This window comes from Neoarius graeffei, chromosome 18 (assembly GCF_027579695.1).
Source record: "Neoarius graeffei isolate fNeoGra1 chromosome 18, fNeoGra1.pri, whole genome shotgun sequence".
Lineage (NCBI taxonomy): Eukaryota > Metazoa > Chordata > Actinopteri > Siluriformes > Ariidae > Neoarius > Neoarius graeffei.
This window is the reverse complement of record NC_083586.1, coordinates 45,636,461-45,660,601: the sequence shown is the minus strand read 5'-3', so window position 1 is coordinate 45,660,601 and position 24,141 is coordinate 45,636,461. Positions and strand designations below refer to the sequence as shown.

The 24,141-nt window shown below is 39.5% G+C and overlaps 1 protein-coding gene across 1 annotated transcript in view; it reads right to left on the bottom strand.

Annotated features, from left to right (window-relative positions):
• grin2bb (glutamate receptor, ionotropic, N-methyl D-aspartate 2B, genome duplicate b) overlaps positions 1-24,141 on the bottom strand; it is a 220,271-nt gene that overhangs the window by 4,200 nt on the left and 191,930 nt on the right. Inside the window, exons 12-13 of the mRNA XM_060898923.1 lie at positions 22,974-23,161; positions 7,145-7,383 (exon numbers count right to left, since the gene is read on the bottom strand). Of these exons, the coding sequence (XP_060754906.1) occupies positions 7,145-7,383; positions 22,974-23,161 (427 nt within the window). The remainder of the gene's footprint in view (positions 1-7,144; positions 7,384-22,973; positions 23,162-24,141) is intronic.

The window sequence follows — 24,141 nt, the reverse complement described above, 5'->3', positions numbered from 1 at the left end:
AGCCAGAATTGCATATTAAAACTTCACTGTCCAAAAAGGAAGCCTTATGTTAATTGTGTCTATAAGTGTCATCAACTTTTCTGGGCTCAGAGGCATCTGGTATGGGGTTGTGTCAGTGCCCTTGGCAAAGGGAACTTACACTTCTGTGATGCCAGCATTAATGCAGAAAAGCACATTGAGATTTTGGAGCAACATATGCTGCCTCAAGATGACATCTTTTCTAGGGATATTTCAACAAGACAATGCAAAACCACATTCTGCACACATTACAAAGGCATAACTGCAGAAGAAGAAGGCACCTATCCCCTTTTTTCCCCCCAATAGAGAATCTCATCTCATTATCTCTAGCCGCTTTATCCTTCTACAGGGTTGCAGGCAAGCTGGAGCCTATCCCAACTGACTACGGGCGAAAGGCAGGGTACACCCTGGACAAGTCGCCAGGTCATCACAGGGCTGACACATAGACACAGACAACCATTCACACTCACACCTACGGTCAATTTAGAGTCACCAGTTAACCTAACCTGCATGTCTTTGGACTGTGGGGGAAAACCGGAGCACCCGGAGGAAACCCACGCGGACACGGGGAGAACATGCAAACTCCACACAGAAAGGCCCTCGCCGGCCCCGGGGCTCGAACCCAGGACCTTCTTGCTGTGAGGCGACAGCGCTAACCACTACACCACCGTGCCGTCCCAATAGAGAATGTGTGGCAAATTTTAAGTAGGTTTTACTGAGCATCTTGCAGAACCAGCCACAGTTCTTCTGGACACTGTCACACCTGCTTCTTAAATTTTGCAGCAAAATCCAGTAGCCATCATTAAGTTTTATTTTTTAATAATTTTTTTTCTGTAACATTTAATTTTGTGCTGGAAAACAAATGTTTGGAACGCTAAAATGTTTTTGTACTGACTTGATAATAAAGAAGTCATAAAATAGAAATCTGTAACAAAAAGTTTATATGAAAAAAAATAGGTTGCCTAAGACTTTTGCACAGTACTATTTTACACACACACACACATATATATATATATATATATATATATATATATATATATATATATATATATATATATGAGAGAGAGAGAGAGAGAGAGAGAGAGAGAGAGAGAGACCATATAAAAATACTATAAAAGTACTCCTAAGAATATTCACAGGCCCTCTGAGAGACTATGTAAACGGTTTCGTGTCCACCTTTTAGTCATTTTTTTGTCTGTCTCACCACATACATCCATTTTTTGTGCACTTTCTTTGTGTCAGCCATATCTCAACTACATCCTGTCGCTTTTGGCCATTCTTGCCAGCTTGGCTCTTTTCTCTCATTTATCTCCTGACCCCTTCATCTGATTGGTCTGCTACTGACATATTCTCATGGCTCTGATATCGTGTTTCTCTTTCTTTCCCCCCTAGAGGTGTCTACCTCTTTTTTTAAATTTTATCACTTGTTACTCCACCCCCCCACACACGTTGTCTCAGTTTCTCTTCACCTTTGCTTTTCTTATCCTGAAGCTATTCTTACTGTGTCTTCCATCCCTGTTCTGCTCCTGTATTCTTTAACATTTGAACATTTGATTATACACTTCCACCTCAAGAAATGCTTCAGTGCTCGTAATCAAGGTTGTCATATAAAATAATATAATATAATATAAGTGCTGCCTTTGCAGGGATATAATCCTTACAGTTAAAGAGACTGCTGGTGGAAATTTTGTGGAGATCTTATCCTTTTAAAAATACATGAGCTTTTTTTCAGTTTGAAATAATTTAAGATCAGCCAGATTTTTCAGAGATGCTTTGCCAGGTATCTTGCAGGACTCTACAGAGGTCTTTGGAGCTGGTTGGAAACTTTCTCTCAGCTTTTGCTCTAAGGCCTTCCAGAGCAGTACAGTTGGGTGAAGTTTGATTGAATGGGCAGGCCATTTTATTACAGACAGCCCTCCATCCTTTCCACATATTTCTTGCACACCTTTGGGTTGTGTTTGGGGTTGGTGAAAAACGTGGCTCACTCAGAAAGTTAAGAACAAGACAAGTCCCCAAACTTACAGTCTAAGTGTATACTAAAAGTTAGACAACATCACTAAAGGGGCAACTTAATTGACTCAACTGGGTTTTGAATGACTTAAATATGATGAAACCAAACAGATAACTTCTGTTTCTCCAGGGTTGAATGGGTAACACTTGTATGGTTCTTCAGATGGTATGAATTTCTGTTGCTAAATTCATTTGGTGTTAAGACAGTATGTGAAACACCCTTAAGATGACATGGAGAACGTTACAACAGTGAGTTTTCTGAGTCGGTTCCAATTGATTCCACTTTGAAATGACTTCTTGCATAGGTTGTCAAAAATCTACTCCACATTCTTGGAAATAGAATTTCTTTGAATAGGTAGCATGTCCTTCTTGCATGGTTCTTCAGATGATACAATCATTACTGAACTCATCCATCTGGGGCAACCCTTCAAGGCTTTCAGTAAAACCCTACAACAGAGGGTTTTCCATTTTAGAGAGGGCTCCAACTATTTCCATTGAGAAAGCCATCCAAGATTCATCCAAGGTTTTACAAATCTCAGCTGAGAGAATTTCATGATTTGCAGCATCATCATCAAAGTCCCTCTCACACCAGAATCTGGTCTTCCCAGGCAGTCTCCTGTCCCAGTATTGCCCAGCTCTTTGAGGCGCATGGGTGCGGCACCACTCTCCGTTTCTATAGCCCTCAGCCTCTCACCTATTACATAGCTAGGGTTACAGTGGGGGCCTAGTCCTCTGGTAATCACAAAAGTTTGACTCCCTACTTGCATCTACATTGCAGTGTTCCTTGCCAGATGACAGTAGGTACCATTTTTATGATGGTCTTTGGTATGACCCAACTGTGAGTAGAACTCGTGATCTCCTGGTCGAGAGGCAGACACGCGAACCACTAGGCCAACTCACGGTAATTTGCAGCATACAGTGGTATGCAAAAGTTTGGGCACCCCTGGTCATAATTGCTGTTACTGTTGCAGATGAAATGATCTCCAAAAGGCATAAAGTTAAGGATGACTCATTCCCTTTATATTTTAAGCAAAAACAATTTATTTTCATCTTTTACATTTTCAAAATGACAAAAAAGGAAAAGGGTCCAAAGCAAAAGTTTGGGCACCCTGCATGGTTAGTACCTAGTAACACCCCCTTTGGCAAGTATCACAGATTGCAAACACTTTGTAGCCAGCTAATAATCTTTCAGTTCTTACCTGGGGGATTTTCACACATTCATCCTTGCAAAAGGCTTCCAGTTCTACAAGTTTCCTGGGCTGTCTTGCATGCACTGCTCTTTTGGATCTATCCACAGATTTTCAGTGATGTTTAGGTCAGGGGACTGTGAGGGCCATGGCAAAACCTTCAGCTTGTGCCTCTTGAGGTATTCCATTGTAGATTTTGAGGTGTGTTTTGGATCATCGTCTTATTGTAGGACCCATCCTCTTTTTAACTTCAACTTTTTTACAGATGGTGTGATGTTTCCTTCCAGAATTTGCTGGTATTTATTAGAATCCATGCTTCCCTCGACCAATGAAATGTGTCCTGTGCCACTGGCTGCAACACAACCCCAAAGCATGATCGATCCACACCCATGCTTCAGAGTTGGAGAGGCGTTCTTTTCCTGGAATTTGGCAACCTTTTTTCTCCAAACATACCTTTGCACATTGTGGCCAAAAAGTTCTATTTTGATTTCATCAGTCCACAGGACTTGTTTCCAAAATGCATCAGGCTTATTTAGATGTTCATTTGCAAACTTCAGACGCTGAATTTTGTGGCTAGGACGCAGGAAAGGTTTTCTTCTGATGACTCTCCGATGAAGGTCATATTTGTTCAGGTGTCGCTGCATAGTAGAACAGTGCACCACCACTCCAGGGTCTGCTAAATCTTTCTGAAGGTCTTTTGCAGTCAAACAGGGGTTTTTATTTGCCTTTCTAGCAATCCAATGAGCAGTTCTTTCAGAAAGTTTTCTTCATCTTCCAGACCTCACCTTGAGCTCCACTGTTTCTGTTAACTGCCATTTCTTAAAGGTCTTATTGCATCATTTTTTCATTAATTGTGTGGTGGTCTCTCGTATGAATGAATGCCCTGTGAGCCGGTTTTGGTGAAAAAAATGCTGTGGTTCTCCTGTTTCAGGCTGTTCTAGTTTGGTGGAGGAGTGGGTGGTGGGAGAATGACAGGATTTCAGCTCTTACTTATTAATATTCATGACACGTAAACGTGTTACCTCTGATTGGCTAATAGCAATCAGTAAACGTGTTACCTCTGATTGGCTAACAGCACTGTGACGCTACCTCCAGTGGGATGTGGATGCGGATGTGGGTGTCTTTGTAAAAACTGTTTTGATTGGCTATTATGGTCTCAACATCGATGTTTTGACCAATAACAATGTAGATAACACAAATTTTACATCACATTCAACTAGGGTGACCACCTGTCCCGCATAGCGCGTGCGCGTACAGCATTTGAAGCCGAATTTATGCGTCCCACAAATTCAGAACGTGTCCCGCATAATCGATGCTTGCTGAGGGGGATGTCGCTCTCCCCGGGCCACCCAGGCAGCCAAACGAATATTACTTGACATTTCGGCACACCACCGTCGCCACTATAGACTGTAGAACAAAACCACACACACACCCCTCACAACTGACTGGTTGCTGTCAACTTTTTGTTGTTGCCATGACACCGCACTCACGTGCACAGACAGTGACGAGGGACGCAGGTGCAACGCATGCATTGCTTTCATATTAAAAAATGGAGAAAGGTACCGGGGAGATGGCAGGTGAGGCACCGCCACCTCCAGTTAAAAAGAGAAGGTGTATGTACAGGAAAGAGTGGGAAAATGAATATTTGTGGCTGAAAGGGGTTGAGGGGGATACCGAGAGGGCTTTTTGTGACCTTTGCAAAACATCTTTCTCAATCGGACATGCATGCATGGATCTTAGTTCCATGGTGGGGAACACGATGTGAAACGACACAGGCTCGCGGAGACTCACAAGAAAAGTGTGCAACAGAAAGAAACGTCTAAATCTATGGATGCTTTCCTCCGACCTAAAAACGACTCTCTAGTTGACAAAGTGACTGCGGTTGTGAGTTAAGAGACTTTTTTTCTGCTGTTTCTGTGGTGCTGAGCCACTACAATTCCTGTTAATCCACTGAAAACTAAATGGAGACTTGTCACTATTCCTGCTGTTCTGATGCACTGCAAAGCCTCAGACTCAATATTATATTATGATTGATTTAAAGTGAATAAATTGTAATGGAAAATAAATAAAATTGAGTAGCTTCAGTAAATCATAAGTGGAAGTGTGTCTGTCAAGTCACTGAATGGTCAAAATATTATGAATGTTTATTTAAAAAAAAACACACATTTGGTGGCCTGTTCATGACCATACATCACCAATAACAGCAGATTAGGGTATTATTGATGTACCATGTAAGGTAGTATGTGCTAGAAATGCGCAAACCACTATCTGTGAGTCTTCCAGCGGCCGGCACGGCACAGTGGGGGCGGCGTCCCACATTGTCCCTCAAAAATATACCCCTTGTCCCCCCTTGGGCTTATGAGCAGCTGGTCACCCTACATTCAACGAGATTTAAATGAGACTAAAGATGGCGACTTACAAATAATGTGTAAACATCGTTGGAGTTAATAAAGTTTGAACAGCATGAAGGAACATACCCCAACCCCCCGAAATTAATAAAAAAAATTCTCAACGGATTTGGCATAATATAAAAAGGCCGTTTTTTACTCAGAAAAAGTGGAAATCCACCGAAAAGTGGAAAACTCTCATCCCTGCCTAGCTTGTGACCATGTCATGCATGCTAACGTCAAGAATATGAACATGCTATTTTGTAACAAAAACCTTCAAACAAAAAGTTCATGTTTTACTTACAGCTTGTGAGCTGGTAGTCGATCGTCTTGACGGTACAGATCCAGGTATTAAAAACAACCTCGAAGCAAAGCCACTACTGAAGGCACCGAAGTTTGAAAAGTCACTGTGGTTGAAATTATCAGAACACAGTACTAACATTACATTATACTTCGCTGGTGGTGTTCCAAAGATAAATTCCAACCATTTCTTCTTCACCTCTTCTATCTTGGGCAAGAAATGCAATGTTGATGTGTTACTGCCACAAATAACACAGGCACAAACTTGTTCTGACATGTTTTCAACTTGCTGTTAGGTCCTCTTCGTTAGCTACTGACGAGATGGGCTCTGCTATCTCTCCTCGCGCTTAAATCCAAACTTTCTTCCCATGGGCGGTCGCAAGCCAAGGTGGGCGAGGCCATGAATACTAATTTTCGAAGTGACGTAAGTTCGTAGGGCTTTTTCAGATTCGCTCGTTTTTCCGACTATTTTCTTTCATAAGCTAATACAGGGAATGGGAGTAGAATTACATTTTCACATGCAGCATGCATATGCAACTCGGAGTGAACTATGGTATTTCAAAAAGAGCCAGTATTAAACGTTTTTGGTGGAAGGGCACCTTTAATAACATTACAATCTGAGGACACAGCTACCTGAAAACACTTTGCTATGTTCTTGTAGCCTTCTCCTGCTTTGTGAGTATCAATTATTTTATTATCCAGAATGTGAGGGAGTTGCTTACTGTAGAGGAGCCCATGGCTGTTGATTTTAGGGACAAGTTTGAGGAGTCAGAGAATTTATACAGCTTTGAAACCTGCATCATCTGACCTTTCCTAATGAAGAATTTGAACAAGCCACAGCTCACTAAGCTAATTAAGGTCTGGAACCTTGGTAAAAGTTACCTGAGAACTCAAATGTATTGGGGTACCCAAACTTTCACATGGTGTTCCTTTTCTTTTTTCACTCTCCAATTGTACGAAACGAAAATAATACACAAATCTTGCAGAAAACGTTGAAAATAAATGTGTCGTCTTTACCTTTATGCCTTTTGGTGATCAGTTCATCTTCTGCTCACTTAACTATTCACAGTAACAGACATTTTCAGTAAGGGTGCCCAAACTTTTGCATGCCACTGTAGCTACGGTTAATAAATTGTCAGGCTAGTTTTAGACACCTACCTCAGGGGTTTTCAAACAAGTATACTACTGTATAACAGTTCCCATTGCATAACTTGTAATGGAAAAGCAGAGGGATCCACTCACCCTGCTAATGGAGAATGTGATGCCGGGCTTGCCTGAGCACACGCCCATGAAGCAGAAGCGTAGTTGCCAGTAGAACAGGTGCTCAGCTATGAAGGTGATGAGTGACAGCGCCATGGCTGCCCCCAGCATGTAGAAGACGCCAGCCATGTTATCGACATCCAGCTGGCTGCTCATCACCTCGTTCTTCTCATTGTGACAAATCCCGGTCAACCACAGTGCCTCCAGCTCCTCCATCTCACCTGTGGAGAGAAAAAGAGAGAGAGAGTGAGAGAAAGAGAGGTGTAGATGGAGGAAAAGGTGCAATGGAAGGGGTGAAAGCAAGAGAAAGATGAGGAATGGATGGAATTGTTAAAGCAATTTTGTATGAGGACAATGAATGAGTTTTTTGAAGAGGGAACAGGTGACAGAGGGGTAGGTTATGAAAAGAAGGGGATAATGTGATGATGGCAGTAGGTCAGGGGATTTATTTGGGTGAAGGACACAGAGAGGTTGAGAGAACGGGCAGAGAAAAATAGAGAAGAGCAAGTGTGTGATGTCTTTGCCTTGAGTTAAAGTGTCTGTACTGTAGTAATCCAAGTTGAAGTGTGTGTCACATATTGTACTTGTGTCTGAATAGAACATGGGAGTCTATGAATGCTTTTAAGGGTTTATTTAAATGTGCATTAATGTTTTTTCCCTTTGCTTTCATGGCTAATGCACTCTGGGTGTTCTTTTTCATGGTTTTGTGTTAATGCATGTTTTTTTTTTTTTTAGAACTTTATTTGATTTGAAGTTGTCTGATGCAGAGTGTCGTAAACAAATTTAAGCCCCTGAGACACACATTTGTCATGTTGCATTACTCCGGATGTTTTCCCAACGGAGTGCTTCCTCATTAATGATTGATCATGAGTGTCACTTGTGATTTAGCTTGTGGAGCTAAGGGGTGACCTTAAGGCTCTGGCAGTCATCAAAGCAGGGACAGGATCATGCCCCCATCACTAGGGCTGGGCAATATGATGATATCAAACGTGATAAATTATATCACAATAGACTTTGAGATATCATAGGTTTTGTCGTACTTTTTTTTTTTAAAAAAAAGAGCAATTGCAAACTGACTGGAAGAAACTCATTTGAAAAAGAAATGTACTGAACCTTTAAAATTGTAATTTAAAAAAATGTAAATAGTAGAATGCATTTTTTAAAATACAACCCCAATTCCAAAAAAGCTGGGACACTGTGTAAAACATAAGTAAAAACAGAATGTGAAGATTTGCGAATCATGGAAACCCTATATTTCATTGAAAATAGTACAAAGACAACATATCAAATGTTGAAACTGAGAAAATTTATTGTTTTTTGAAAAATATTTGTTCATTTTGAATTTGATGTCAGCAGCACATTTCAAAAAAGTTGGGACAGGGCAACAAAAGACTAAAAAAGTTGTGTAATGCTAAAAAAAACCCTAATTTGGTTAATTGGCAACAGGTCAGTAACATGATTGGGTATAAAAAGAGCATCCCAGAAAGGCAGTCTCTCAGAAGTAAAGATGGGGAGAGATTCACTGCTCTGGGGAAGACTGCGTGGGCAAACAGTGCAACAATTTAAGAATAACATTCCTCAATGGAAAATTGCAAAGAATTTGGGGATCACATCATCTATGGTCCATAATATCATTAAAAGATTCAGAGAATCTGAAGAAATCTCTGTATGCAAGAGACATGGCTGAAAACTGACACTGGATGCCTGTGATCTTCAGCCCCTCAGGAGACACTGCATTAAAAGCAGACACATGTCTGTAGTGGAAATCAGTGTACGGGCTCAGGAACACTTTAGAAAACCATCATGTGTGAAAACAGTTAATTACTGCATCCACAAATGCAAGTTAAAACCAGATATAAACAATATCCAGAAACACCGCCACCTTCTCCGGGCCCGAGCTCTTTTACGATGGACTGAAGTGAAGTAGAAAATTGTCCCAAGGTCTGATGAATCAAAAGTAGAAATTCTTTTTAGAACTCATGGACACCACGTCCTCCAGGCTAAAGAGGAGAGGGACCATCCGGCTTGTTATCAGTGTGCAGTTCAAAAGCCAGCATCTGTGATGGTATGAGGGTGCATTAGTGCACATGACATGGGTAGCTGGTACATCTGAGAAGGCATCATTAATGCTGAATGATATAAACACATTTCAGAGCAATATGCTGCCATCCAGACAAAATCTTTTTCAGGGAAGGCCTTCCTTCTTTCAGCAAGACAATGCCAAACTGCTTTCTGCACATATTAAAACTGCATGGCTCCGTAGTAAAAGAGTCCAGGTGCTAAACTGGCCTGCCTGCAGTCCAGACCTGTCTCTTATTTAAAACATTCAGTACATTATGAAGAGCAAAATATGACAAAGGAGACCCCGAACTGTTGAGCAACTGAAATTGTATATCAGGCAAGAATGGGACAACATTTTTCTTTCAGAACTACAGAAATATTGGTCTCCTCAGTTCCCAAACATTTACAGAGTGTTGTTAAAAGCGACACAGTAGTAAACATGCCCTTGTCCCGACTTTTTTGAAACGTGTTGCTGACATCAAATTCAAAATGAGCATTTTAAAAAAAACAATAAAATTTCTCAATTTCAACATTTGATATGTTGTCTTTGTACTATTTTCAATGAAATATAGGGTTTCCATGATTTGCAAATTTTTGTGGTCTGTTTTTATTTCCAGTTCACACAGCATCCCAACTTTTTTGGAATTAGGGTTGTAGACATCAGATGTAACCAAATATAAATACATTATTCAGAGTGAGCATGTGTTCTAAACAGATATAAATACAAACATAAATAGGAGGTGCACTTATTTATTTGAAAACATGTCAGAAAGGTTCATTGGGCTATTCATTTATTTATATTTTGGGAAATAGAACCAACTAACTGTGTGTGAAAATATTATGGGCAGGTACATAAAACTAACAATTAATTATAAATAATTATGAAAACAGTCCTATGCAAATTTGAGGTGAAGGAACTATCAGAACCAGACTTCACAGACCATATGTTTGGCATTTTTACCTCCAGGTTTTCTTTCTAGTATTTCCACTGCCATAGTGCGACAGTTTAATTAAAATAAATTACAAAAAAAAAAGAAAGTCTACATCAGATTTAAACACAAAAACAAATATTTGTAGCACCAAGCAGATACAGAGATGTATCATGATATAATATTTTTGTCATATCATGCCCACCCCAACCGTATTCCATACGTCAGCTCTTGTTCTTAAAGAAACAAATGATAGTTTTCCACTGCACATGCACAGTTGAAAACTGGCCAAAACAGGAACCAGCAGAACTTGGGCACCTGCTGATAATAGTAAAGGCTACTGCATCGTCATTTCCAACATGCATGTCTAGCATGGAAAAAGTACCTGGACATTAACATTGTTGATTTGTGTGACTGGTTATTTGGCTAACCAGCTTATATTGACTACAGTAAATAACCAAAACAAACAGTGTGTCTAGTTCCAACATTAGGTCCCATTGGTACCAAACAACAACTGTGAAAAACATGGACGGTGTGGCTCTGTGCCTTTCCATGATATAGAAATGAAGCCAAAATTCCTCTACCACATTGTCAGATTTGGAGCCAGATTGTAGTTTCTTTCAGTAGGGACTTTCTGTTGTTATTTGGAGCCAGAGTCTGCGCAGTAGAGATGAAAGTTGAAGTCAGGTACAGTTACTCATGAAGTAGCCCCATCTCCTTCTCCTAATACCAATGTCCAGTGCATCACCAAGGCTGTCAATCACTGAATTCCCAAGTTTATCCATGCCTTTTTATAATTTTAGTAGAATAACATTTTAAAAGCTTTTCTGTCAAAAAATAAATAAATAAAAGTGTTCAGATATCAGCATTGGGAAACTAACTGTTTGGATGAGACACTGTAGATGGAAAGACATTTTAGATCAGAAAAGTGACACGGAAAAGCTGTTTTGACTAAAAATTGTACTGCAGCCAGCAGGGGTGCTAGACCTGTGGTGGCTTGACTTTTTACAGGTGATACACTGTCCATGTTTTTTTTTCTTTTAATAACAGTTATTGGTACCATAATATAAATGAAATTGTTTGTACTGGGTCTGTGACGAATGCAACATGAATGATCCCAATGCTTTGTCCAGGGTTTGTGGCAAAGTTCAGGGTTCAAACCTCAGCACTGTCAGGCTGCCATTGTTGGCCCTTGAGCAAGGCCCTTAACATTCTCTGTTCCACAGGTGCTATATCTTGGCTGACCCTGCGCTTTGACTCCAAATTCCTAACAAGCTGAGATATGTGAAGAAAAGCACACTGTAAAAAAAATAGTTGAGAATACTTGAAATTTCAAGGCAACCGTCTGCATTAAGAATTTTATGTTTTGCCAACGATGTGCCCATGATAATCCAAACTATGATAAAACTGTTATCTTTATTAAGAATTCTTAATTAAGTCAATTTTCAATTCCTCATTCTGCCAACATAGATTTCTCTTTTTGCTGAACAGTGGCATTCACAGTAGTGCAAAAAGGCAACTGAGGTTATCAGACTTTTTTGGGGGGCTTTTTTCACCTTTATTTGGATAGGACAGTGTAGAGACAGGAAATGAGTGGGAGAGAGGGACGGGGAGGGATCGGGAAATGACCTCGGGTCAGAATCAAACCCGGGTCCCCGAATTTATGGTATGGCGCCTTATCCACCTGAGCCACGACACCCCTGAGGTTATCACAATTTATCATTAAACTATACATGCCTTTTTTCATTGTTCTACACAATTACAAAACTTCAATATTGAAATAAAGTTTTTAAAACCCACATCGTGGGTATGGCGTCGTGGCTCAGGTGGATAAGGCGCCGTACCATAAATCCAGGGACCTGGGTTCGATTCCGACCCGAGACACATCATTGGCAAAACATAAAATTCTTAATGCAGACTGTTGCCTTGAAATTTCAAGTATTCTCAACTATTATTTTTTTACAGTGCATTTCCTTTTCTGTAATGCACACGTTACAAGGCTCCATCTTATAGAAAGGAAAAAAAAGAACCAAATACACAATCCAGGTTTTGATGGAAGGGTGGGAGTCAGGAGCTTGGAAAGAGTCTGACCTCTGATGTCATGCCCAAAGAAAAAGAGTCCACACACACATGCTTGCAAAAGACATTCTGACATTTAGAGACAGCTCAAATTTTTAACAATGACCTACTTTAAGAGAGTAGGAGAAGAGATCTGATAGGAGTTATAGGCTGTAGGACTTAGGAGACATTTCTTTGTCAGTGTATTGGTCTTGTCTGAGTTAAGGGGAACCATGCTCCCATTAAAGCACTGTAGTCTGTTCCCTTTAGACAGAAGTGTGTGAGTGTGAAAGTCAGAAAAAGCTGAAGAGAGAGAAAGAAAGCTATCTGTGCACATACAACTGCAAGTACATCTCTCTCTCTCTCACTCACACACACACACACACACTATCATCCCCAATTCACTCATAACCAAGCAAGCCATTATACACCTATGACCTCAGTCCTGGCACTTATCTAATATTATATAATGTCTACCAGTCACAAAATAACATGCAACACACCCGAATACACCTACAGCAGACCTGACCGCCAAACAGGCAGCTGCTGCACTGCTACTGTACCACATCTGTGTATGTCTATATGGATGCATGAGCAAGCAAGTCACTCAAAGGCAGTCCAGTAACTAGGCTGGGGATAATGTAAACTAAATGGAGAATACTTTGTTTGGATCAATCCAACACATGTATGATGCATGATGTAAAAATCTATTCACAAAATCTTTTTGTTCTCAAAATGAAACACAATCACATCCTTTGTATAGCTATCAATTTGTTCAGAATGAGAGTGTCGTCAGTGATGGCTCATTAAATGGACAAGGAAGCAGTAGAAACAGCAAGGTATTGTAAGAACCCAAAATTCTTACACATTCAGCATTTTTATTTTACTCTCAGGATATACCTTTGGTGTATTCTTCATACTTACGTTTGAGCTCCAAAGCTAGCATTTTGGTACAAGCTCATTTCTCATTATTTACTAAGACCTTATAACTGAATTTTGAAACAAGAGGTTTGTGGATGCAGCAGAATTCATACAGTGGTGCTTGAAAGTTTGTGAACCCTTTGGAATTTTCTATACTTCTGCATAAATATGACCAAAAACATGATCAGATTTTCACACAAGTCCTAAAAGTAGATAAAGAGAACCCAGTTAAACAAATAAGACAAAAATATTAGACTTGGTCATTTATTTATTGAGGAAAATGATCCAATATTACATATCTGTGAGTGGCAAAAGTATGTGAACCTTTGCTTTCAGTATCTGGTGTGACCCCCTTGTGAAGCAATAACTGCAGCTAAACATTTCCAGTAACTGTTGATCAGTCCTGCACACCGGCTTGGAGGAATTTTAGCCCATTCCTCCATACAGAACAACTTTAACTCTGGGATGTTGGTGGGTTTCCTCACATGAACTGCTTGCTTCAGGTCCTTCCACAACATTTCAATTGGATTAAGGTCAGGACTTTGACTTGGCCATTCCAAAACATTCACTTTATTCTTCTTTAACCATTCTTTGGTAGAACGACTTGTGTGCTTAGGGTCGTTGTCTTGCTGCATGACCCACCTTCTCTTGAGATTCAGTTCATGGACAGATGTCCTGACATTTTCCTTTAGAATTCACTGGTTAATTCAGAATTCATTGTTCCATCAATGATGACAAGCCGTCCTGGCCCAGATGCAGCAAAGCAGGCTCAAACCATGATACTACCACCACCATGTTTCACAGATGGGATAAGGCTCTCATGCTGGAATGCAGTGTTTTCCTTTCTTCAAACATAACGCTTCTCATTTAAACCAAAAAGTTGTATTTTGGTCTCATCCATCCACAAAACATTTTTCTAATAGCCTTCTGCCTTGTCCACGTGATCTTTAGCAAACTGCAGACGAACAGCAATGTTCTTTTTGGAGAGCAGTGGTTTTCTCCTTGCAACCCTGCCATGCACACCATTGTTGTTCAGTGTTCTCCTGATGGTGGACTCATGAACATTAACATTAGCCAATGTGAGAGAGGCCTTCAGTTGCTTAGAAGTTACCCTGGGGTCCTTTGTGACCTTGCTGACTATTACACGCCTTGCTCTTGGAGTGATCTTTGTTGGTCGACCACTCCTGGGGAGGGTAACAATGGTCTTGAATTTCCTCCATTTGTACACAATCTGTCTGACTGTGGATTGGTGGAGTCCAAACTCTTTAGAGATGGTTTTATAACCTTTTCCAGCCTGATGAGCATCAACAACGCTTTTTCTGAGGTCCTCAGAAATCTCCTTTGTTCATGCCATGATACACTTCCACAAACATGTGTTGTGAAGATCAGACTTTGATAGATCCCTGTTCTTTAAATAAAACAGGGTGCCCACTCACACTTGATTGTCATCCCATTGTGTTAGGACTTGGACTGTTTTGGCCTCTAGAGGCCGCTGTTATTTCCTTTTCGTGTCTTGTTTATTTTGGCCTCTAGAGGCCGCCACTGTTCCTGTGTTTTGTGTTTTTGTTAATTGCCTGTTAGTCCTAATTATCTTCACCTGTGTCCTTAATTAGTTTGTGTATTTATACCCCTGAGTTCAGTCCTCTTGTCACGGAGTCTTTGTGCTATGTTTATCTCCAGTTTCCTTTGTACTGTGTTTTGTGGATCTTCTGAGCTTTTGCATTTTTGCCTTTTTCTTTTTGAATTATACTCTTTGTTTTTGTTTTTTTTGTTTTGCCCTGGATTGTATATAGTGTACATAGTATAAATAAACCTTTTGTTACTTTTTCTACTTCCGCCTCACGCCTCTGCATTTGAGTCATTCCCCTGGTGGCCTAGTGGGGGTTTGCTGGATCATCACACCAACGAACCAGGTTCGAATCCCAGCAAAACCCTAACACATTGATTGAAAACACCTGACTCTAATTTCACCTTCAAATTAACTGCTAATCCTCAAGGTTCACATACTTTTGCCACTCACAGATATGTAATATTGGATCATTTTCCTCAATAAATAAATGACCAAGTCTAATATTTTTGTCTCATTTGTTTAACTGGGTTCTCTTTATCTACTTTTAGGACTTATGTGAAAATCTGATGATGTTTTAGGTCATATTTATGCAGAAATATCGAAAATGCTAAAGGGTTCACAAACTTTCAAGCACCACTGTATATGAGCTCACAAAAAATCCAGAAATAAGGGGGAAATATATGAACTGTAACAAGGAGGACTCTGGTAAGTGGCATGACTCCATCTGCCAAGTTTTATTAGGGGTTTTATCAGAAACATTGATATCCAGAGCATACTTCAAAACACAAGTAGAAAGAATGGATGGAACCAATTCCATAACTAATTCAATAACCTTCCCAAAAAAAGACAAGCCAGGATCAGGAGAAGAGAAATTTGTACATGGTGGAAAAACTGGAGCTAGATTATAAAAATCATGGCTCAGAATTACCAAGAAACATACAAGACCTAACAAAGACCAGAGGAAAAGCTTAAATAAGGAAGTGGAAAATGAAGACCAGGTGGCACCAGTTGAAATTAATAGACTCAACATGTGACCAAATAAGCAACATATGCTAAGCAAAGAGGGTCAAAAATGGGTGACAGTAACAAGAACAGTGGAATGTCATAAGGATATTTTTTGTGAAGCAGAATTGAGCTAGACTACAAGTGCAGACTAACAGTAACAAAAATAACCCCATAATTAATTAAAAATGAGATTTACTTCATTTTAATTTTTTTCAATTTGAAATGTGTCTGAATGTTAAGTACAGTGTGCTAATTTTATTTTGCTATTTTAGTCTTTTCCTAAGGTAGTTTATTGTAATAAACCTAGGCTCTTAGATTATATTACATGAGATTCTTGCCTAATCTCAGTTCAATGTGTAAAATAAAACATATATTAGAGTATTAATGAGTTAAAACATTGGTATTGGGTTCCACTGAATAGATATTTTTGATTATTTATTGAGTAAATTTATTGAGGAAATGTAGACTTTGAACAATAAATGGATGGCAAAGGATGGCAAACAGCATGTGTTAAGTCATATTTAAGTCAATGAAAAAATAAAATTAATGATATAAATACTAAGGTTAATGAGGACAAGGATGAAAACAAAAGCAATGCTGAACCTGAACCAGGCGCTCCAGCCGAGACCACAATTAACACCGTTAAATTAACGTTTGTTTGTTCAGCACCTGTAATAGCAGCTAGGCTAACATTAATAGGTTTATTGGTAATATTGCTGTCACATAGTTAGTGTTTGATGAGACTGTTTGTTCCAGTGCTTGTGTTTCCCCTTTTCCACCAACATGGCACAAGTTCTGTTTTGGATCACACACCAGATTTTGAACCATTCAGAGCATTTCGACCAAAAATGAAGTGATTTGGAACCTGAAAAGTTGGTTCCCAGCTGGAACCAAAATATAGCTAGTTTTTCCAGCACAAACTGTGATGATATCAGTGGGTGTGCCATTAGCTTGGAGAGGCAGCAGAGCACAGCAATGGAGAACACAATGGGAAAAGATAATCATCAGAAAAAGTGGAATGAAAACAAACATCTGCAATAACAGAACAAATGCTTGCAGGTAATCAATGCACTCTGCCATCTTGCTACTATTGTTTGCTTCCATTGTGCAACACCTTCAGTTCATGATGCATCCTTGAGTACAATGGTTCCATCAAAACTGGTGAAAACGCGAGCTAACACCAAGGTTCATAAAATCCTGAATGGAACTGGTTAAAGAACCTGTTCCCTGTTAGTCAAAAAGGTGTGTGTGTGTGTACTATATAATTAAAATACAATGAAAAGAAGTGTTTAAATACACTACATTGCATTCTTTCGATCAATTTGAATCAGGAAATAATGTATCAATTGTTTACAACACCAATTAAAAAAAAGTTGGGAAGCTGTGTAATACAAAAACAGAATGCAATGATTTGTAAATCCTTTTTTGACATACATTCAATTGAACACAATACAAAGACCAGATATTTAATGCTCAAGCTGATCAACTTTAAAGTTCTTTGTCAATATACAGTACACACATTCTGAATTTGATGCCTGCAACATGTTCCCCAAAAGTTGGGACAGGGGCATGTTTACACCGCCTTTTAATGTTTAAGAATGTTTGCGAACTGTAGCATTTGAGAACTGAAGACACTAATTGTTGAAGTTTTGAATCAGGGCTTTACATTAACTTTTTTGCTCACCAGCCACTGTGGCTAGTGGTTTTCCTGAGTCACTAGCCATTCAGCCTTTTCACTAGCCACAATTTTGTTGCCAGGAAATTGTAGTTTTTTCTTCACCATGATACGTTAAAGTTCGGAAGATCTAGATTTAATTATGAATGGCAGCGTATAATGTATCTCTACAGTAGCACTCAAGTATTCAGTGATGTTAAGGTAGCTCCCTATATGAAAACATGCAACCAATTCAGACAAAAATATAAACAGAGTATTCTGTTTATTGAACTCAAATTCAAGCCCCTTACAATATGAAATATCGTATAATATGAAAAATAACATTCAGTACAACTGAACTGATTCTAATATTAAAAGTCCAATTCAAAACATTTTTCATTGAAAAACATTTGATGTTTTGATATGCAAGTATTATGTGTATTATCAAGTATTATTATGTATATTATGTATTATCTATTAATTGTGTGTGTGTGTGTGTGTGTGAACATGTGTAGAGAGAGACATTAAATGTCCTCATTACATTCATCATCAGATGAGTCTGAATGGTCCATGAAAAATGGTCTTCGTGACTTGAGGCTTCCAGCAGGCCATAAGTTGATAGCTGGGGCGGATCAACTTCTTTACAATCGCGTGAACATTTCTAAACAGCAGCTCCATCCTCTCCAGCTCAGCCGACTTCATGACAGCCAGGGACTTGAAAGCAATGCTGTCCTGTAGTGAACTAGCCGTCTTCGCCGGTTTTGATGTTATACTACCGATGTGTGCATTTGACTTTTCGTGGTCCTTTATAGTTTTGAGTTTAAAATTACTGGTGCCTGTCTTTGCCAGACTTTCTACAGTTTTCGCAGTACATGGTATTTTCGGTTTTGCTATGAACTAGCCAATCTCACCCTAACTTCTATTTGTCATTGAACTGTCTTATCTTCCTATTAGCATCTTGTTCATCTCCATGGCCATAGCCAGCTATGAGGCCCCTGCAGTCCAGACCTCGGTCATTTTTAAGAGCTGAAAATACATTTGTATGCTAAATATTCAACTGGATAAAAAAAAATAAAGAATAACATTAAAATGTCATCATAAAAAGTGCATTGTTAATTATATTAAACATTGATTCTGTCTTCTGTGTCTGTTTCATGCAGCTCTGAGACCAAGAACACAAAAATGAATGAGCACGTGACTCAGGGGAGGAACGCAGTGCAGTAGACATGTTTTTTTCATGGTAACCATCAGCGCACTTTCATCAAGCTGTTAAATTTACATTTTTGAAGCAGCGCAGTTGTAGCCTACCTTGTTTGTGATTTTAAAAATAAATCATTCGATAAGCCAAAGCAATAGAGTGGAAAGTTTCAACTTATGTTTGCCTTGGATAACTTTGCCTAAAACATGGTGGTGTATACTGATTTTTTTCCCAGAATTTTTTTTTTTTTTTTTGTGTAGGTGTAACGGATGCCAGATTGTTAATGTATCTTAGTTCCATAGGCTACATGGTGAGGGTATCTTTTGTCCTCATTGCTTGTGCCAGATCAAACCATTAAACAAGCTTAAATTATTCTTACTCTTGCCACATACATGATTTTTTTTTCAAAACTGATGATATTCAGTTCAAACACCATTAAAAGTAATTTCAGGAATAGATCTCGTGTGACATGTAATTCACCCCTCTCATTTAAATATGTCGAACATTTTTCAGCGCACACTTTGCGCATCACGGACCTCGGTGATTTTAAAATGCTGCCTCCGGCCCTGACCATCTTTGCCCCTTTTTCCCTGAGCAGCAGGGTTTGAAACTCCAGCTATATGCCGCCACATAGTGCGCTTGTCAGTCGTCAGCAACTTTGTTGCTTCATTCATTAACCGCAGGTTACCGTATCATTGATTTTATCTGAGACATTAACGAATGTTCTAAACAATTCTAACATGTCAGAATGTTTATGCAGGTGCTCATGGGAGTTGTAGGTGTGTAATATTACATTGCAATGCATTTATTATATCAGATACCTTCAGAGAAAACTACAATTAAAATATATTGTCATACCACAGAATAAACCACCCGCCAAAGTGGCTAGTGAGGCTAAAGTTATTACCCGCCAAAGCCGAATTTTACCCGCATTTGGCGGGTGGGCGGGTGCTAATGTAAAGCCCTGATTTGAATGTGAAATTCTTTCCCATTCTTGCTTGAGATATGACTTCAGTTGCTCAACAGTCCGAGATCTCCGTTGTCGTATTTTGTGCTTCATAATGCACCACACATTTTCAATGGGAGGCAGGCAGACCAGTTTAGCACCTGCACTCTTTTACTATGAAACCATGCTGTTGTAATGCATACAAAAATTGGCTTGTCATGGTCTTGCTGGAACATCCCTGAAAAAGATGTCATCTGGAGGGCGGCATATGTTGCGCCAAAATCTGTATGTACCTTTCAGCATTAATGTTGCCTTTACAGATGTGCAAGTTACTCATGCCATGGGTACTAATACACATCCATACTCTCACAGATGCTGGCTTTTGAACGTTGTACTGGTAACAATATGGATGGTCCTTTTCCTCTTTAGCCCAAAGGAAACGACTGATTTCCAAAAACAGTTCAAAATGTGGACTCGTCAGACCACAGCACACTTTTCCACTTTGCATCAGTCCATCACATCTGAGCTCAACCCCAGAGAATTCAGCAACGTTTCTGGATGTTGTTGATGTATGGCTTTTGTTTTGTATTTGTAGATGCAGCAATGAAATGTGTTTACCGACAACAGTTTTCCAAAGCGTTTCTAAGCCCACGTAGTAATGTCCTTTGTACAAATATGCCAGTTTTTAATACAGTGCTGCCTGAGAGATCAAAGGTCACAGGCGTTCAATGTTGGTTTTCAGCTTTTCCCCTTACATGCAGAGATTTCTCTGGATTCTAGGAATTTTTTGATGATATTATGGATGGTCAATGGTGAAATCCATAAATTCTTTGCAATTGTATGTTGAGAAACATTCTTCTTAAACTGCTGGACTATTTGCCCATGCAATTTTGTGAACTTTGCCCCATCTTTATTTGTGAATGACTGAGTCTTTCGAGGATGCCCCTTTTACCTGTTACTAATTAACCTGTCTACCTGTAGAATGTTCCAAACAGGTGGTTTTTGAGCGTTCAAAGACATGTGGTTAGGTTAACATGGAGCAGCCATGGCCTGAGGTTGGCCTGAAGTGCCCTTGAGTAAGGGCACCTAACCCCCAACCGCTTCCTGGGTGCTGTAGCATAGCTGCCCACTGCTCTGGGTATGTGGGTGTGTGTGCTCATTGCTCACTTGTGTGTGCATGTGTGTGTTCACTGCTTCAGATGGGTTAAATGCAGAGGTTAAATTTCACTGTGTGCTTAAAGGAACAGTCCACCGTATTTCCATAATGAAATATGCTCTTATCTGAATTGAGACGAGCTGCTCCATACTAACACCTTCTGCGTACTAACTAAGGCGTACTAACACCTTCTGCGCGCTTCGACAGCGCATTGATACTGAGCTCCGTATCAATGCGCTGTCGAAGCGCGCAGAAGGTGTTAGTACGCCTGTCATTATAGTGCGGACTTTCCATAGCATAGAAAATCGCTACGTTTCAATTTGTGTAACTGAACTTGTTTCATGTCACTGGTCATATAAACCTATGTAAACAGGAAAAACGCGGAAGAGTTTGGTCGCATCTAACTACAGCCCCAAAAAATACCATTGGCCATGCTGAGCCTAGCTACATTGCTAACAGGAGTGACAGCGTGTCTGACTGACTGGGAGGTCGCGCAAAGCTCGGAGAGGTACGGAGCAGCTCGTCTCAATTCAGATAAGAGCATATTTCATTATGGAAGTACGGTGGACTGTTCCTTTAAGTCTGTGCTTGAGTGTATGTGTGACAAATAAAGGCTTCTTGGCTTTACAATAAACAATACAATTTATCAGATTGAACATTAAATATCTTGTCTTTGTATTGTATTCAGCTGAATATAGATCAAAGAGGACTGACAAATCATAGCATTCTGTTTTTATTTACATTTTACACAGCTTCCCAACGTTTTTGGAATTGGGATTGTACCATGACTATACAACTTGATGTGAAATGACTTATCAGTTACCCCCACCCCACCCACACACACAGTCATACAGCTTGTATCATAATATCAGTGTACTCTGTGAGAAAATTCAGCGAGTTCGTGCTGTGTACTATGTCAGCTCTTCAACATACTACTACAGTCAGGAAATCTATTCTTTTTGTGAAGATTGAAACAGTGAAACTGTGGGCTGGCTTTGGGTCCTTTAAGAAAGAACTGGGAATTGACTTGATGGTTAAAAGAGACAGATCTGTTCCTCAAGGCCATATAGAATAGAAAAGTAATGCAGAAAGAGTATAGAAAAAGAAACAGTAGCCATCTGAATCACTACTGTGGTCTACATTTACATAAAAATCACCCCATTCAGTCCAAGTCCTTGTAATTTCATATTTCAGAATGAATATGATACCTGCCTTTCGAGGAACGCTCTTCAGAATATTGCAGAAGCTCTATATTAAGCCCAGCACACACCTTCCCGATTTCATCGGGGCTTTGTGTGTCGGGCGATCAGTTACGAGTATACGGGCCCAATTTGATCGGTTCAAAGTTCCCCGCACACATTTGCAAGACATCGTACATGTTCAGCCTGAATAGATGGTCACATGTTCAAGATATCACGTGATAGTACAATATACTGTGTGTGTGTGTGTGTGTGTATACACACACACACACATACATAGACAAGTATTAAATTTTGAATATAAGAATCAAAAAGGGATATAATAATCCCAACTAGACAAATCAATAATAAGAATTGATTCTAATTTGTTCAGTCGTTCTTAAAATTCAACTTGTTCCGGGATTCCGGACAAGCGATTTCTGTACCACTGGCAATGCTATAATACTTTACAAGGCATTTTCAAAGCTGTCACAATTATAGCCATAGCCTTGTTCCTCTTTTCCTGTTTGCTGTAATCAGATGAATTAATGTCATAAAGACAGGTGGACGCTTCCCAAAGTGACACAAGTTGTGCTTCCTGGTCTGCAGTCCACGTGTGATCAATCCTGGCACTCCAATTGGCTGTTTAAAATTATCGTAACCGATGAGATCGTAATAACAACGCACACCCTACCGATTGTGTTGAGTACGAGGAGATCGCGTCCGAAAATATCAAGACCAGTTTGAGCTGAACCGAGCAACCGAGAACTGATGAAATCGGCTACGAGGAGCCCCCGCACACATTTACGATTCGCAAGCGATTTAATTGGCCCGACAAAATCGTAAGCGAATCGGGAAGGTGTGCGGCGGGCTTTAGATTCAGAGTAGCCTGATCAATACAAGAAAGTTCTTGGATGACTTGTCAACATTGTTTCTTATATTTAAGCACACTGTGTTTTTGTGAGGAAAAATAATCTGCTATAAAATCAACATACACCACAGATATTACCATCTGTAGTGTGATTATCACTAAATCTATTAGTATCAATATGTCATAAATGGTTATTCACTACATGATTTAAGAAGCGTTGCTCAAGTGAGAAATAATATATGAATATGAAATAGCAGTTCTCACCATCTCCAAACAGCTGCAGAATGGCAAGGTCCACAGGTCTCTTCCAACCAGAATCTTTCTGGATGGCGATGCCGTAACCTGTGGTAGCGAAGATATAACCACTACCAATCGTCACAAGCTTGCAGCCCTCATCTCTGCCTGCCATGTAGTTCAGCACAGCAGCATCATAGATAAATGCATCTAATTTTCTGTCAAGAAAAAAGAAGGAAAGACCATTGGTTTGGGCATTGATTGAAGCTAATAACTGCTAGCTTTATTTGACGAGACAAATTAATATCCAGAAGTCTTCAGTGTGTTTTAGACTGTGACTAATCTATGTTAACATTTTGGGATGTATTTTTAATATATATATTTAGGCACTGCCTAAAAGCGGAGCTCCTGATGAGTGTAAAATGTGTTTGTCAGTGGCAGCCAGAGCTGTCACTCATTATTCATGTTACGAGCAGAGCTGTCAGCCCAGGAAGCTGTATTTGTTATGCTAAAGAGGTTTAGCACAGTATATTATAAAGTTTTGCTGTCTGTTATATATGTTATATATAACAGATAGATAGATAGATAGATAGATAGATAGATAGATAGATAGATGTCATTCATGCACAGTGTAAAGTTTGTATGCACTGTTTACTGAGTATGTTTTGTTTGTATTCAGTGCATTGGTTGAACTGTGGTTTAGCACGGAACTTTAAATGCAGAGTCTAATGGCGTATGTTTGGCTAACTTGTAGAGGTTTGCACCCTTGGTTGAGAGGAGCAAGGTGTGTAACGTTAAGAGCATAGTCTGTAAACATTACTGTGTAAAACTGTGTATTTCTTTACAACCATGTCACGCTAATTATTATTATTATTTATTTTATTTTATTTTTTTAGTTTTCATGGTGTTCAGCATACGGTGTATGGTGTTCGATGTCTAGTGTTCGATGCTATACTTGTGTTCAAGAAGAATAAAACGCATATGCACCCGTCAGACACTCTTTGTTGTTGTTCTTAATGCCAAGGGCTACGACAGTGTTAGTAAATAATCCCATGTTATTTTTTAAAAAGCAAATTAAAATCAATGCTGGATAAAATCCCATTTACAGTGGTGCTTGAAAGTTTGTGAACCCTTTAGAATTTTCTATATTTCTGCATAAATATGACCTAAAACATCATCAGATTTTCACACAAGTCCT